This window comes from Harpia harpyja, chromosome 4 (assembly GCF_026419915.1).
Source record: "Harpia harpyja isolate bHarHar1 chromosome 4, bHarHar1 primary haplotype, whole genome shotgun sequence".
Lineage (NCBI taxonomy): Eukaryota > Metazoa > Chordata > Aves > Accipitriformes > Accipitridae > Harpia > Harpia harpyja.
This window is the reverse complement of record NC_068943.1, coordinates 29,350,253-29,366,474: the sequence shown is the minus strand read 5'-3', so window position 1 is coordinate 29,366,474 and position 16,222 is coordinate 29,350,253. Positions and strand designations below refer to the sequence as shown.

Below are 16,222 nucleotides of genomic sequence, written 5' to 3'. Positions count from 1 at the left end.
CTACAAACTTGGTTGCAAAAAGTCATTGTATACTTAGGACGCCATTCAAAAGTAATTTTAGACTTCTTGAGAAACTTAAATAAGCATCTTGCACAGAAAAAATGATGAAAAAGGATTCTCTGGTGTATTGCATGTTCATATGCATGGACTACATTAGTAATTTATTTGGGATTGGTTTTTAAATGAGGTACCAAAGCACAGGTCAGATGAATGCTGCTGTTGTAGTCTTCGCAGCCACTGCTATCCTTCCTTACACTAGGGCTCATGTGTTAGGATCTCTGCATTTCTAGTTCCCACTGAATCAAAAGAGAGATTCTCAAGTAGTTCTAATTTTTCCACAGAGAGCTTAGGTTTTATTCCCAACTCTTCCTGCAGTGGAGCCATGAAAAAATCATGTGCTTTCTTTGTGCACTTGTGAAATGAGGTGGATATTGCTGTATATGAAATTAAGTCCATTATTACTGACGTTAGCAGGTAAGCGTATAGTCTAAGCTAATCATCTAAGTACCTTCGGTATCTGTTGGGAGGATAAAGATGATCTGCAAGAGCAATTCATCCCAGCTAAGGTAGAGCATAGTGAATCGCCCTCTGGAGGTGCTTCTTTCTTTCCACTGGCTACAGAAGGAGCCTTGACATATAGCCAAGATGCCTATCTTCAGGTGTACTAAGGTCACTGGCAGCTGTAAGCTCAGAATTTGCAGCATTCACATGTTACAACAAGTAGATTAGTGGCACATCTGTATTTTGGGCAAGGCTCCAAGGGTTAGCTACTTGTGCTAATGGTGCATCAAACAGATCTTCAAGAAAAACAAGTAATGTAGATGATGTATGTGATGCTTTAGAGGTTCATCTACGTGTATGTGCAAAAAGACCAAGAAATATTAGCAATATTTGTAGAAATAAGAAGTTGCATTTATTTAATAAAAAAAAAGTCCACTTGACAGCTGGTATTTCATAAATACTATAGTCCATTAATTAGACAATATGAAAAGCTAAAGATTTTTCCCAATTTTTTGTTTTAATAAAGGTCTTTGGAGACGAATGTTTCTGACTAAGTTATAAAAAAGAACAATTTTAAATGGATGATAACCTTATTGGAAAGGATGAGATGGTGATATTGTGGCTTCTCAAATAAGCTTGTGTGATTTATTTCCCAGATGACATCCATCTGGATTCAATAGAGCCCTCCAGTGAAATAAAATGAAAAATGACCATTCCTTCCTGTCCTTTTAAATAAAATTTTACAAAAACTAAACTCCTCAGGGATTTAACTTAATAGCACAAATCAGAGATTTATCTGCTTTTAAGCCACCTTTACATCTTCTTGGAAGAAAGAGTAGATGATTCTGTTCCTCATGGTGGCTGTTGGTCTCGGTGAGCATAGCCTGTTTTGACTCCATCTTACTGTTCAGACTAAGCTGATAGACTTTGAAAAGACTCTTCAGAAATCTCAAGTCATTTTCTCATAAGGTGGGAATTGCATTCATCTTTTCAAAGCAGCAATGCCTCTGCCGTGTCCTCCCCACGAGTACTTCAGGCCATACCCCTATTTCCTATAAAGCTTTGTGCCCCCCTATTTCACTTTTCTTTTTCTTTCTGCACTTATTGCTTTTACCCTACAGAAGGAGAGCAGATATAGACTGAAAAGAATATTGATAACTTCATGTATGATTTTATATGGGATTATAGGAGGAAAATGCACACGGAGAATTAATTTGCATATAAATTAACTGTACACTTCCATTTTTTCTTACAAGCACTTTGCTCTGTTGAAAGGCTACAACTGGACAGACAGAGTAACCTACAGTCTACCTCAGGGAGCACAGCAAGCTTTGCCCAGGCAGTGTCCTGCCAGCGTCCTTTAACTCTGCTTTTATCTTTCTCGGTCCGGAGGTGGGGTAGGGAGGGAGGGAAGTGCTTTTCCCTGTTCCACGTGCTGCTGGAGCTCTTTGTCAAAGCTTTCTGATAGCAAGGGAGTGAGGGGGGTCTGTGGCCCAGAAGCTGACACAGGGATCCACTTTGCTCACTACATGTAGAAGATGGCAAACATCCTTTAAAAGAAGACTTTTTTTTAACAGTTTGTGATCTGACCTGAATCACTACTGAGGACCTGTGTATGGAAGGAGCTGCAACCTACTAGTAGTAATGTCTGAAACCACTAGTCCCCAAAATATTCTGACGTATGGGTTCAGGAGGAGGAGTATATTTTCTTCCAAAACTAGTTGATGTTATTAAATTCGCTTCTTTTTTAGATATTACATAAGACTTTCCTTTTCTATAAGCACACCTTATAGAAAAGGAAAGGTGTACTTGTATAGAAAGGTGTGCATCTTCTATAGAAAAGGTGAAGACTTTTCTTTTCTATAAGCACAAAGTTTATGTCTCTATTTACTGTTCTCCATTCACTGAAATCTCTAGTACAATCAGGTCTCCCAAATCATCTGAAAGACACCACTCGCATTAATTGGAACCCCAGTAATCTACTTGCATATATTTCCCACCTCTGAAGGCACGGAGGTTTGAGCCCCAAACCATAAATTCTTGCACAGACTTTTTTCACTTGAACCTAATGAATGATATGATATGTCTGTATCTGTACGTAGTAGTTACAGTGTCAGGATTGTTACATGTTCCTCACTCAAGGGGTCATTGAGTGGCACTAATAGAAAAGGTTCTTGTGGGACAGGAGGCGAGGTGGAGAGTGTACAGAGGAGTTACCCTACCAAGCTAAGAATCAGCCTCATCTGAAGCTGACAGCTAGGAAGAGTCTGTGTTAGCAAACTTGCTTGCTCAGGACGTGAGCATCAAGGGCAGAAGAGAATGAAACCGAGAGTGAGTACAGGGAGAAGAATACAAGAGGGTTAAACCAAATTTTTTTTACTGTCCCACTCTGAAACTGGAGTGTATTCCTTCCCCTAACTCTCCTGTCTGTGAGGCTGTAAGGAACAACTTCCCATACCAGCAAAGTGAAATCACAGCCCTGTTTCGTTTAAGGACTTTTAAGAGGAAAATGCTGGCTAAAATAAAAACAGCAGTAAGGAAAGGGAAACTTTGCAGTAACTAAAAATAAAGGCACACCACTTCACGAGATTGGTTATTGCATCTGTCCAGAGTTTGGAATTCCAGACACTGGGGTCAGGAGGTCGCCCAAAGGTTACTTTTCTCCCAGTCAAGAGCAAACACAGTGGAATTGCACACCAACATCTTTTCCCAGCCCACTTGAAGAGTTGCCAGAGCTGCTCTTGGATGTGTTTGCAAGTGACGCAAAAATCTATTCTTAAACACAGACAGAATATACATCAGTCACTTAGCACAGAAGGAAACCATTAACATCAAAAGGGGTGGAGTAGAGAGGCTTTTTATATTACCAACTGCTCTCATAAATTTAACACTAAGTGGAAGAATGTAATTGATTTGTATGTGTTCTTTATCTCACGTGGAAGGCTAATGCATTGCTTTGGTTCAGCACTGCTTTTGCAGAATTATATAAATAAAATATGGCAGAAAACCAAAATCCAAAGCAAATGCCCAATTTTTTTTTTGTCCTGAACCACATTTCTATAATTTTGGGTTGTAATACATAAGCAAACTTCTTTTTTTAGACATATTGAACTCTAGCTGAAATTCCCAAATGCTCCAAATAACATGGCAATATTTTAAATGCTTTACCATATTTAGCTTCAAATGACTGTCATTATTAAATAAAGTTAATTCTCCCAAATGATCCTAGTGAAAGTATGAAGCGTACCAAAAAGACCAAAACTGCTGTGACTCAGATTGTTTGTATTTGTTTTATTTAGGAGAATTTGTGGGAATTTATGTTTTACTTCCTTAACGTCTATTGTGTGTTGTTGCAGATGTTGTACGTAGACAGTTTACTTTTAGTAAGTCCTTGCAGAACCTAATGTACTTGCAGAACCTAACGTTTCCTTGAATGGCAAACAGAAAATTCAACCCAAAGCTTAATTAACTTCTTCTTTTGTACCTTTTAAATTTCATTTGCTGTGGTTAATCTTGGCCCTGAATGATTGTTCTCTTGAATTCTAAGTTAAGCACATTAGAATCATCAAATCATCATAGAATGGTTTGGGTTGGAAGGGACCTTAAAGATCATCTCGTTCCAACCCACCTGCCACGGGCAGGGACACCTTCCACTAGACCAGGTTGCTCAAAGCCCCATCCAACCTGGCCTTGAACACTGTCAGGGATGGGGCAGCCACAACCTCTCTGGGCAACCTGTGCCAGTGTCTCACCACCCTCACAGTGAAGAACTTCTTCCTTATGTCCGATCTAAACCTACCCTCTTCCACTTTAAAACCATTGCCCCTTGTCCTATCACTACATGCCCTTGGAAAAAGGCCCTCTCCAGCTTTCCTGTAGACCCCCTTTAGGTACTGGAAGGCTGTTATAAGGTCTCCCTGGAGCCATCTCTTCTCCAGACTGAACAACCCCAACTCTCTCAGCCTGTCTTCATAGGAGAAGAGGGGCTCCAGCCCTCTGATCATCTTCGTGTCCCTCCTCTGGACCTGCTCCAACAGGTCCATGTCCTTCTTATGTTGGGGGCCCCAGAGCTGAATGCAGTACAGGAGCAGCTATAGTACTTTGTAAAAAGAAATGTTTAAAATGCCCCCATAATTTGAAATAATGTGTGAACCCTGGGACATTGCGTAACAAACTGAGAAATCTGAAGCAGTTCAAAATTTAGCATACCATATTTTCACATGTGATTTTTGGAGGACGCTTGCACCACTCTGTTCAGTATCCTGTCTGCTTCTGATCTCCATCCTCCTGAGTCATCCTGCTGTCCCCCAACAGTTGTCCTACCTCTGACGCTTTAAGCTGTCTTGAGCGTGCAGGTCACAGAAGGGTTGTCACACACTGGGATATTTAACAGGCTCCATGGTATCAGAAGTATGAACTTGGAGAGAAAGTACTAAGCCATTTCTTCTCTCACCAGTTTTTCGCCTTCAGTGTAACTTAAGTAATGGGTACTTTAGAGGGATACTAAGAAAACATAAAAACTGAAATGAGATATTTTAGTGACTTGACAGAACAAAACTGGTATGTCTCTCACCTGTAGCGGACTACAGCTTGGACATGTAAGCCATACTAGTCTAGTTCCTAGAGCTTATGCAGAAGTGAATGTGAGATGTATAGGTAAAACATTATAGAAAAATTGGAATATCATTCCAGCCCTTTTTCCATGTACTTAACCTATTAAATTTCTCCGTGAGCTTTGAAATGGACCAAGAGGATTCAGCCTACATTTTCCAACAAAATCTAGATCATCTTTTCAAGATGTCCTAAGTAGCTAGCATTACAAAAGTGCTTCAGATAGATTTGTTGTAGTCTCTTAAATGGGCTTGAGATGTACACAGGTCTGCTTTTCATTTGCAGAGCAATGTTGTGTTGTTGCTGGATACAAACAATGGTGCCCTTCGCCGACTTTTGCTGTTACCAGATGCTCAAGAGTCTCCTAAGAGAACATCTTGGTGGAGCAGCAAAGAAGAGATGGTGAGAAATAGCACCTGCCTCTGTTATACCAAGTTGGTTTTTTTTTTTTAATCAAAGCTCAGTATTGGAAAAACTGCCCCAGGATCGTTCATCTTTCTGTTTTTACGGCCCAAGCACTTAATTGTTTACTGTTATGTAGGTTTAAATGCCTTACACATAAACTAGCATCGTTATGGAATAGTGATATGACAAATGCAAATAAGTTGTATTGTCTGTACTGTCTTTAAAATATCCCTCTTTGGACCTACAACTGGAAGTAACGGAACATTTTGTTGCAAGGGATTATGTCCAAAATAATGAACTCAGTTATGACACAATTATATGACTTGGGACAAGGCAGGCTAGATAGCGTTTTGAAAGGTAATTAATGCTGTTGATTACTCTAAATAAAGGAAGAATGTAGCGCACTTTCAGGGGAGTCACGGAAACCCACTGGGATGAATCTAACAAACACTAATTGCTGTATGACATATTTTTATACAGAGCAACTACAAAATGTGCCGAGAGTTTTCACACAAAAACTGGCTGGTCTTCTACAAAGAAGCAGGGTGAGAGTAAATTATATCCTTGTATTATACTGATTTATAACAGATCTCCTCCTGTACATCCCTATCTGATTATTCTTTTCTTGGCTTCCAATTTTACAGAAACCGCCTTATTGTACTGGATGTATTGGAGGGTCAAACTCATACCATCTCGCTTCCGATCAATCTGAAATCTGTTTTCCTGGCAGCTGAAGACCGGTGGCTCTTGGTGGAAAATGAAACAAATCAGTTAGTTAAGCCTAGTTTTCTTGTTGGCATTATTTCTTGTTTGTGTCTTGTTTATGTTCAGGAGTTTCACTCCTGGTCTCAGAGTTGTTTTTTCAGTTTGTGAGATTGGCTAGACTTAAACAGTTGGTGCTTAAGATGCAGATTTGCTCTGGTGAAAGTGCAGGTAGGCTTTTAGAGTAGGAAATGAACAGGATATGCTTGCCTAAATTCATGCCTCTGAAAATCTAGACTAGCTTTGATTGTATGCATGTTAATACTGTTTTTACTGAGGTGGTATTGATCTTTAGAAATGAGAATGTTGGTAGACCTAGCTTTGGATATACAGCCTCATCGTCCAGAGTTAGTGCCTGCTTGTTTTACTTTCATGATCACATGAAAGAAATATTACTCTGCTGTCTTATTTTTATAAATGCACAGCAAATAAAGTGTGTAAATAGTTACCAGAAGACAAATCTGCCACTTGCTGGCTTACCCTTTCCTATCTCACAGATGTTTGGTAAATCATATTTAGTTTTAGCAAAAGGTGTTGATAACCTTGTTTATATAAATGTAGAATGTTTTCACTGTTTCAGAAGATAGAAGTCCTTGTTTAGAGTTATAAGCTTAATCATGAATTATTATAAATGTGTATCCTTTACAGGAAATTTCTTTTAACCAAGTGTGCCCATATGGAAGCTGAAGACAGTGAGGTTTGCCAGCTGTACGCATTGAGTGAAGAGCCAGCTGATACAGGATTTGGCTTAACAACGGGTATTGAATGCAAGCTTGGCCTGTTCTTTTTTTTTTTTTAATAATTTCTGTGTTTGCAGCTGCACAAACAAGGTTCTTTTAGTTTAAAGGTCTGGGTAACCTTCTCTCTGATTCTCTTTTTGTCCTCCCCTTATCATGTTTGGTTAATAATAACTTTTCACAAAGCATGGCAAATTCCATGCTCAAACTTCAGGTTGTTTGAATAAAGCATCTTTGTTTCATTGTAGCATTTAAGACCCTCAGCCATGGACTTTCAGGAAACGTACAAGTATACAGAATGGAAAAGGAAAAAAGACAACTAGGCAGGAATTAAAGTGTAGAATAGAAGGGACCAAATATGTTGATGAGCCCAGTCCAAACGCTGTTGCAGGTCTGTTACACACACTCAGATGAGCTAGAAGACATGTCTCAACACTTATAAAAATACAAAAGACCTACTGTTAGAACAGAAGTCACAGTTTCTAAACTTCTGTGGATAATGTGCAGGAGGCCATCGAGGCCATCACACCTGTGTTAAAAGATAGGGAGAATTTGTTCAGTAAAATTCCCAAATGGTGTTAGGCATTGAGGCCTGTCTTGGCTACAGAAGGCAGAAATCGCCAGTGATCATCATTCTGCCTGGTAAGATCTGCCTGTCTTCAGATCTGATGACATTTTGAACCCTGAGCATTTGATGACAATGCACAAAATCTTTAGTCTGCCTGGTTTAATAACACTGGAAGTACATGTGCATCCCACCGAACAGTTTATGGGCTTTGGCCTATCTCCAGAGTGTTTCAGAGAGACAGAGGAAAAAAATAGAGAAACCACTTCATATGTGTTAAAGAGGGAAGAAGTTTTGTCCTGGTCCTTGTGGCTAGCATGAGTATGAAGAATGAGATTAACACAGTGTAAATACGATACAAGCAAATGTTATTGACAAATAACAAATACAGCTTATTTTACACAAACAGCAACAAATTGGTTACCAAAGACTCTAACCACAGCTTAAATATCTGGGATCCTTTTTATCTCTTGTAGTTTACTCTATCAACTTATCAAGCTCCATCAGAGCACAGTAGTTTCCTTCCTCTTACTGCCTTATTTAGAAACCATTATAGAAGATCATTCCTCAGATGGGTAGAAACGTTATTATAATTTCCAGTCTCAAAAGTATTTGTGGACAGTTTATTGCTGCATGCTTTTTGTGCTATTTTTATCCTTTGTTATTTTATTCCTTCTCTTCCAATCTAAAAAGTTACCATTTCCCCTCTCCACGTTTTTCCAAATCATCCAGCAAACCCCAAATATAACATCTTCAGCCTCTTCTCATTCTTTGAGGCAGAACCTGTGGCAGGAGAACTAAGAAAAGGTAGACCAGTGTGGGTTTGCCACTGACCCAAACCAGTAGCCCATTCATCCTTTGAGGGAGGAAAGATTTTCTCCCACTGCCAGGTAAACGAGATAGTCTGCCCATTGAAGTGGGAACAGTGTATACTTCAGAACTAAAGATAGGGGATTCTGACTGTGTTGATAATTTGAGGCAAGGTAAAAAGCTGTTACAGTTGCACAGAATATAATTTAGTTTTCCTTAGCTTAAAGAAAAAGAAAACTAGACCATTATTTACCAGAAATGTGTTACAAATAACATTATTTAAATTGCAGACAGCAAGTCAGCTGCCAGGAAGTGTCACGCTGACACTTACCTGTGCAAAGCTGCATTTTGCCTTTTTGTGCATTTGCATTATAGCAATCCTCAATGAGATCACAAGCTGTTCTATTCCACAGGCTTCCTGCCTCATTTGCACAGTAGAGGGCAAAATTAAGTGGTATAAGCAACTACAAAGCTAGTATTTCCTGATTTTAAGTATTTTATAAAAATAACGTTATTTCCTGACTTCTTTTCTGTGTTATAGTATAGTATAATCAAATCTTTTGCTTTTTAGTAATCTTATGCTCAAAGTAATAGCAATGATCAGTGCTCAGCACTCCTACAGTTAATATTGTTTCCTATTGCACATCTGGATTTAATGACTTTCATTTTGTTTAATTTCCCTGTTTAGCGTCAGAACTGTGTGTGCCGCATGCCGTTTCAAGTGACCAGCTATCTTCAGAAAACCTCAGTGCAGCTGTGGGACAAAAGATCAGCTCCCCCAACAGGATTTTCTCAGACGAACATAATTATGCTACTATTGTTATTGGTTTCCCAGACCTCTTGGTAAATACTCAGCATTATTATACAATGAAGTAATATGATCTCATTTATTCTGTAACCAGTTAAGTACCTGTTTACCAAATGATATGGAAAAAGAAGGGAATGACTGTAAATGACAAATGCATGTGGTGTACACCGTTTCGCAGGGTAGTCTAATCTAGAGGGATTTCAGTGGAGTTTGAAATAGTAAGAAATTGGACCACATAATGTCTAGCACAGACAAAATTCATTGTAGGCAAGTTCTGAACAGTGCTGGCTGGAGGAATATTTTCTAAATCCTGTGGTTTTTATAGATTTTTAATTAAATATAACCACTGAGAAAAAAGATATCAGTATCACGTTGGACTGTTCAGTGTGAACTTTTTGCTCAGTGTGCAGCAGCTAACAAGACTCTAGATTTAAGAAAAAGAAAACAGATACAGAAAATGGTAACAAAACTATACAGCCCCTTCACTATTTAATAATGTAGTTAAGTGTAAATACTGCATGTAATTGTGCTCTCTCCTGTGACACAATTGGAAAAGGGCCAGAAAGGAAAGTGAAACTTAGCAGTGTAATGACTAAGGCTGTTGCAAGGAGTGGAGGTAAACACAGGGAAAATAAAAGCAGTATGTTTAATTCCTTGGATTTATTTATATTTACTACCTAGTGATACACAAAAACTGTGGTGCTTATGGAATAAATAATTCTATATCAAGTTTGCTTAATAAACTGGGGCAAATTAGAAAATGTAACTGTTAATAGACATGAATTTGGGGAAAGCCAAATGATTGAAGAAAATACTCTGAAATCCAGAATGATTCAAAAATATGTTTTTGTCAATAAGACATTCCCTGCCTTTGCAATTAGCTTTTGAGTTTTACTTGATTTGGATTTATATTGCCACATTGATTTTACTAGCTTTTCATATTCTTTATAATAGATTTGGAAAAGGGAGGTGGTCTAGACGAGGGAGTACTAAAGATGCTACGCACTTCAGTACCGACACTGGAGATGAAGCATTTTGCTCTCCCTGATTTAGACTGAAGCCCTGTCTTTCCTTATACATGGTTTTAAATGTTCATGTGAATGTCAAAGAGGGAGTGCTAAAGGTGAACGTGAGGGTGGTGGGACGAAACTTCAGATTCGGTGGTTAGTGTTAATGGTGTAGGTATTTAGTATCAACAAGGTATCTAAGCTCTTACTCGTAGTAGCAATGCTCAGCTGACCAAATGTAGTGGCCTTCTTCAAGATGAGATGATTTATTCTCTAGGCTCTACTGGCTATAGTGGGAGATGAAGCACCTGGCTCACATGTGGACACCTACATTTATGTCTCTGAACCTGGAGCCAAATTCCAGCCTTAATGCCTACCTTTGAATTCATTACTGAAATATCTGTTTGCATTTATCTACATTAGTGGAAATTTAGATTATGGTAACAGTTTGTTACATAGTTTGATTCCAGATTAGGTTATTTCAATGCTTTCTGTTCCTGGTTCAACATGAAAAAAAAAATGTTGATTCAACTTCAGATCTTCAAAGAGTCTCAATTCCTAAAATCTGTGTAGGTGGTCTGTTGTTTTTCACTCCTATAGGAGTTTTTAATGACAGTATAATCGAGGTCTTCTCCTTGTCATGCGGTGACATGAGAGGTAACCACAGTAGCTACATTTGATTTGAAATTAGATAAGAAGTGGGACTTATCGAGAAATGTTTGTTCTTAGGCTCGATAATAGTAACGTTTTGTTCAGTAGACTCCTTCTCTCTTGCAGTCTCCTAGTGAAGTGTATAGCTGGAAAAGAAACTCCTCTCTGAGTCACAAACGTGCTTCTCCTTCTGATCCATTTTATTATGGAGCCCGGAGGAAAACAGGAGCTGCAAAACAAACCAATTGTGTAACTTTATTGGCTGCTAATCAAATAGTCAGAATTTTAGCACCTGGAGATGTGCCTTTGAAAGACATTTACCCAAAAGGTAAGAGGTTCATATACTTGTGCTGCAACAACTGTACATGCTTGTTTTTGGCTTGTAAACTGCAATCACTCATGAATTTTTTTCCAAAATATTCTTAAAGAATCACAAAGCAAGCATTTGAGGAGGAATGAGAGTAGTTGCACTCATTGTTAAAATCAGTTTGGATCTTATTAACATGCTGAATTATACCGGGAGAATAACAGTTCTGCATTCACCTTACCCATCACCTTCATGACTTTGTAAACTTCAGTCACATCTGCCTCCTGTCCAAACTGAAGAGACTCAGGCTTTTTAGTTCTTCTCTTGTCCAAGAGAATGTTGCATGAGCAACATTCACATACAGCAAAAACATCCTCTGCTTGTACACTAATAAAGCAGATATAGAATACAGACCTTCAGACTTTTTTGTGCTTCCATGCCAAGCTTTCTGTTATCATTGTATCTTTAGCTTCTTCAGCCAATGACTAAAAATATACCAGTTAGTGCTAAATAACAGCATTTGTGAGTTTTGCATTAATTAAGTCTAGAAATCTCCAAGGAAAGGTCACTATCAAAAGAGAAAACCCCCAAAATATATGTATATGGTAGAATGGCAGGTTTTCGGAATTCATCAGCAAGAAGCTATTCCTGACTTGTTCTGTATGTGAACTCTCTGTCCACAAATAAAATGCTTTATTCCAAATTAACTCCCTTTTACAAAATAAATGGTCTAACAGATTAAATTCGCTGTGTAGAGAAATCCTTTTATTTATTACTGAAAGGATAAAACATTCACTTGACTAAAGAAACAAAGTCAAGGATATAAACAGGGTAGAAAACTGAAGTTGCCTACATTTGTAAAGAAAAGGTTAGCCTTTAAAAAGATTAAATTTACTAAAACCTAGAGTTAGCATGACGATCTTGGAATTATGCCACTTCAGGCTGTAATCTTCTCATACTTTATAAACTGTGGAAGGGTCAGACTGGGTCTTTTTTTTTTTTTAGGCCTTTATGATAAAAAAAACCCCAAAACCTACTCTGAAGTAGCTGGTATAAAAATTCAGAAGGTAAAATCTTCTGAGTTTTTGTTAAAATTAGTTTATTAATTTGGGAGTGAGGGAGGGATACAGCGCTTCCAAATGATACCTAAAATTGAGATCTTGACAGTTATTTCTGAAAGTCTTTTAAGTTGCTGTGGTATATAACACTTTATAATGCTAGATTAATATAATTAAAAACCAGGGGACATTCTTCATGAATCCTGGATACCAGTGACCTGAGCAAATTGTCTGAGAATTGGCTTCTGTCTAACCAAGCAATTTAATTTATATCTGTTGTTACAGCTGAACGAGATACTAACTTTTTTTTTCCTCAACTGTGGTGAAATATATTCATGAATAGTGATTGATAGCTTTAAATTTATAGAAAATTTTATGAGGTTTCATTTGTGCTTTATGGCCATTTAAGTTGAAAGATTTAAGTCCTTCTTGAGGATCATTATTATTGATTTTCCTTTTATAAATGATGTTTTAATTTATGAATTACCAAAATTGATCTTAACTAAATCATGTTTAATATGACCTTACTGATACAATTAAATTGGACTTGAGCAAGACTCTAGGTTTTCTCTTCCATAGAATTTTTTCAGGACTTCAGACATTTCCATTTATCAGTTAATGGCCAGTTTTTCTAGTGGAGGAGCTATGAGTGGAATCCTACAGAGACCTGTGCTACTCAGCACGGTCATGAAAAAAAACAGAAAAATTAAAAAATTAATGAACAGTGAAATGACTGTTTGCTGATGATACTCGATATTATTCACAGTAGAAAGGATTCACCATGAAGGATTACAGAAGGACTACGATGCTGACTGCAATAGAAATGGCAGATGAAATCCAGTATAGGTAAATATAATGTACATGAAGGAAGAAAGGAAGAGTCCTAATTCTACATCTAAAATGGTGGGGCTGATCAGTACATCTCAGGAGCATGATTTTGGTGTTATGATAGATAGTTTCATTAAAGTACCAGTTCAAAGCTCAGCAGCAGTCAAAAAAAGTGAATCAAATGTTAAGAATTACTAGGGAAGAAACAGAGAGAAAACAGAGAATATCTTTGTGCTGTTGTATAAATCTGTGTGTCCTTAACACCGTGTAGTTTTGGTCCTCTGTCTCAAGGTGGGAGAAGGCTGAACTGGGATAAGTTCAGAAAAGGGTGACAAGGATGAGCAAGATTACGTCAGCCAAATCTCCTGCATGTGGAGACAAGATCAGGGAAGGGGCATATGGTGGAGTTCTGCAAGAACATGTGTGGCATGGAGATGTGGAAAAAGCAACAATTTTACACTCGGTACTAGAGTTAGGGGGCAGCTAATGGGGTTAGTGGGAACTTCATCAAAACAAACAAGAGGTGGTTCTTCACAGAGCAGGGAACCAACCTGTGAAACTGCTTCCCAAAGGATGTTGTGAATGCTGAAACATGGATCCAAAGGAAAACTGGACAAACTCGTGGAAAGTTACTAAATATGTAGACATAAAAACATAGACACCACATTCAGTTTAAGAAGCCCCTGGATTGGAACTGGTTGGTGACTTGAGGAAAATACCATGTGTTCTTGTCCATTCTTACACTTGTCAAGCATCTAACTACTCTTGGAGACAGGGTACTAGATTAGAGAGACCTAGTATTGCCGTTGTTGTGGCATGAATCCAAAATCTTTCCAAGTGAAAAAGAGAAGACAGAAGAAAAGAGACACGCATTCATGTACTCACTTGCAAGGTGAGATAATAAGTCCTTACTGTGCCCATTTGAGGTCCAGTGTTTGCAGCCCTCTCTGCTGGGCTATTGTTTCTTCTAGCATTTGCCTCTCAATCTCACTAATCGACAGAATATTTAATTGAATGCACATTTAGCTGCTACCAGTAGCTACTTAACAGTCTTCATCCCTTGGAGATTCAGTGTTGCTTATTCCTGAGTGTGCTGCATAATTCATGGAGGCCTTTGGACGTTTGGTGATTCGTCCGTGCTGTTGTTTCTGCACTGGAAACCTGTAGTTACTTACCTATAAAGTTGTATAAGACTTCATTCATAACTCTTTGTATCCTTTCCTGGGAGATGACACAGTGAAGCAAAGGCATCCTACTACATAAAATCGAGTATGTGGCAGTCCCTTGAAGTTCTTGCACTAATGTCTTATGTTGCCTTTGAGAAGTTGTTCTATATTTTTGCTTCGGTATGCGTATCTATCAGGCTTTCTTTCTCATCTTCTTGGACAACTGGTCAGTTCTGGCACACAGCCTTCCAGTTCTATTAATAATTCAAAGTACTCAGCCAAACCGTAGCATGCTCCAATATGTATTACCGAAACTGTTCCAGGAACAACAAGCAAAGAAGTAATTTCCTTTGTGTTTTATTGGAACTGTAAACCAGGATAATAGTTATGTTTAAAAAGAAACTATAACAAGTAATAATCTCCCCACAGACTGCCAAATAGATGTATGGCCACAAAATATAAACTCACACAAGACCATGGCAGAATCCAGCAAATAAGTATTCATGTTTATTCTAAGAACAGGGCTATAGAAATGAAGGCTACTTGAGAGCAAATATTTACTTGGATTCTCAGCACTTTCTGTACATGAATATAAAATAACAGTTTATTACTGAGTGCGTATCTCTATTAGTGTGACAGTAATGGGAACAACATATAGTGTAACACACACAGTTACAGGAATAACCTCAACACATCATCTGGTCCACCTATTTATATAGGGACAGGATGACACATGTTTAGACTCTTCTTAACTGATGTTTGTCAACAATTGGCCTATTGCAATGCTTTACTCTCCTTGTATAAGAAAAGCTTTTCCTAGTATCCAGCTTTTTTTTTTGCTGTAAAGAAAACTGAATACTTCATGTCACCTCCACTCAGTCAGGATGATATTGCTGTCTTTATAAGGATCTTATTGATATTATGGGATGTGTTTTTAAAAAAAAAGTCTCTTTTTAGACACACAAAAAAAGTTAATTCCTTACATTTGTTCTTATAGTCCATCCATTCTAACCTCTGTCACCCCCAGGACTCTCTCATGTGTCTGTGTTTTCCTACACACATGTAGGAAAGTTTGATGTCTGTTTGATGTCTGGAGCTGTGCATAGCTGTTCTCTGTTGGGCTTCAGCAAAAGAGGAACAAACTGCACTTGTTTAGGTCTGATGTTCATGTTTCATTGTAAGATTCTTGACTGCAGTTCTGGGGCCCGGCCAGTTGTTCCTGTGTTGCATTTAAACATTTGATTACCTTTTCTTAACTTCCTACTCTGCAATCGTTTGTCTTTCCATAATTTAATTTGGTTGATTTGTGCTTTCTGTCTAAGTTATTAACTTAATTTTTAATTATTATCCCACAGTTCTACCCCTTCCAGTTCAGTATCAGCTCTGTGTGGTAGATCTTCATCAGAATTTTTAATGTACATCTTATTCTCCATTACCACCGAAAGAGAGAGCACATTTTAAAACAGTAACAAAATCTAGGCAAAACAAAAAGTGCTCTGTAGCCCACAAACCTGCATTTTTCCAGACCTTTTTTCCTATTTCCAATGTGCTTGATATTTCCATTTTTATGAAGATGAGTAAAGTCAACAGATGTGCTGCTGTAGATTTGCACACTATAGATATGTAGATAAAGTAGATATGCCTAAAGTGCTGCTGTGGGTTATTCTTTATACTCATTTGAATGTTAGATCCCCTTATACTGCTGGTCTTACTGGTCTTTTCCGTCTGTGCGTGCTGTATGCAAGCATCAACACTTCTGCAGGTAACATGAGGCTCTCCCTCATTTCAAGGAGGTGAAAGAGAAGTTGTTTCAGAAGGAAATCTAGACTTGCTTTCATCTTGTGACAATGATATTTTGTACCCATACTATGCAGTGTAATTCAGTCTTCTGGTTTCTTTTCTGAAAAACTTAAGTTCCTCAATTTATTCCAGGCAGATGAAAGCCAGCTCCTAACTGGAAGCCACTTCTGAGCCCAGGCGGAGTGTACTCATATGTTGGCAAAAGC

The 16,222-nt window shown here is 38.1% G+C and overlaps 1 protein-coding gene across 2 annotated transcripts in view; it reads left to right on the top strand.

The window, feature by feature from the left end:
• Positions 1–16,222, top strand: part of VWA8 (von Willebrand factor A domain containing 8) — a 199,716-nt gene that overhangs the window by 129,651 nt on the left and 53,843 nt on the right. For both annotated transcript variants that reach the window (XM_052786057.1, XM_052786058.1), the window contains exons 30-35: positions 5,398–5,514; positions 5,998–6,062; positions 6,162–6,287; positions 6,928–7,037; positions 9,080–9,234; positions 10,984–11,185. In XM_052786057.1, coding sequence (XP_052642017.1) covers positions 5,398–5,514; positions 5,998–6,062; positions 6,162–6,287; positions 6,928–7,037; positions 9,080–9,234; positions 10,984–11,185 — 775 coding nt within the window. The remainder of the gene's footprint in view (positions 1–5,397; positions 5,515–5,997; positions 6,063–6,161; positions 6,288–6,927; positions 7,038–9,079; positions 9,235–10,983; positions 11,186–16,222) is intronic.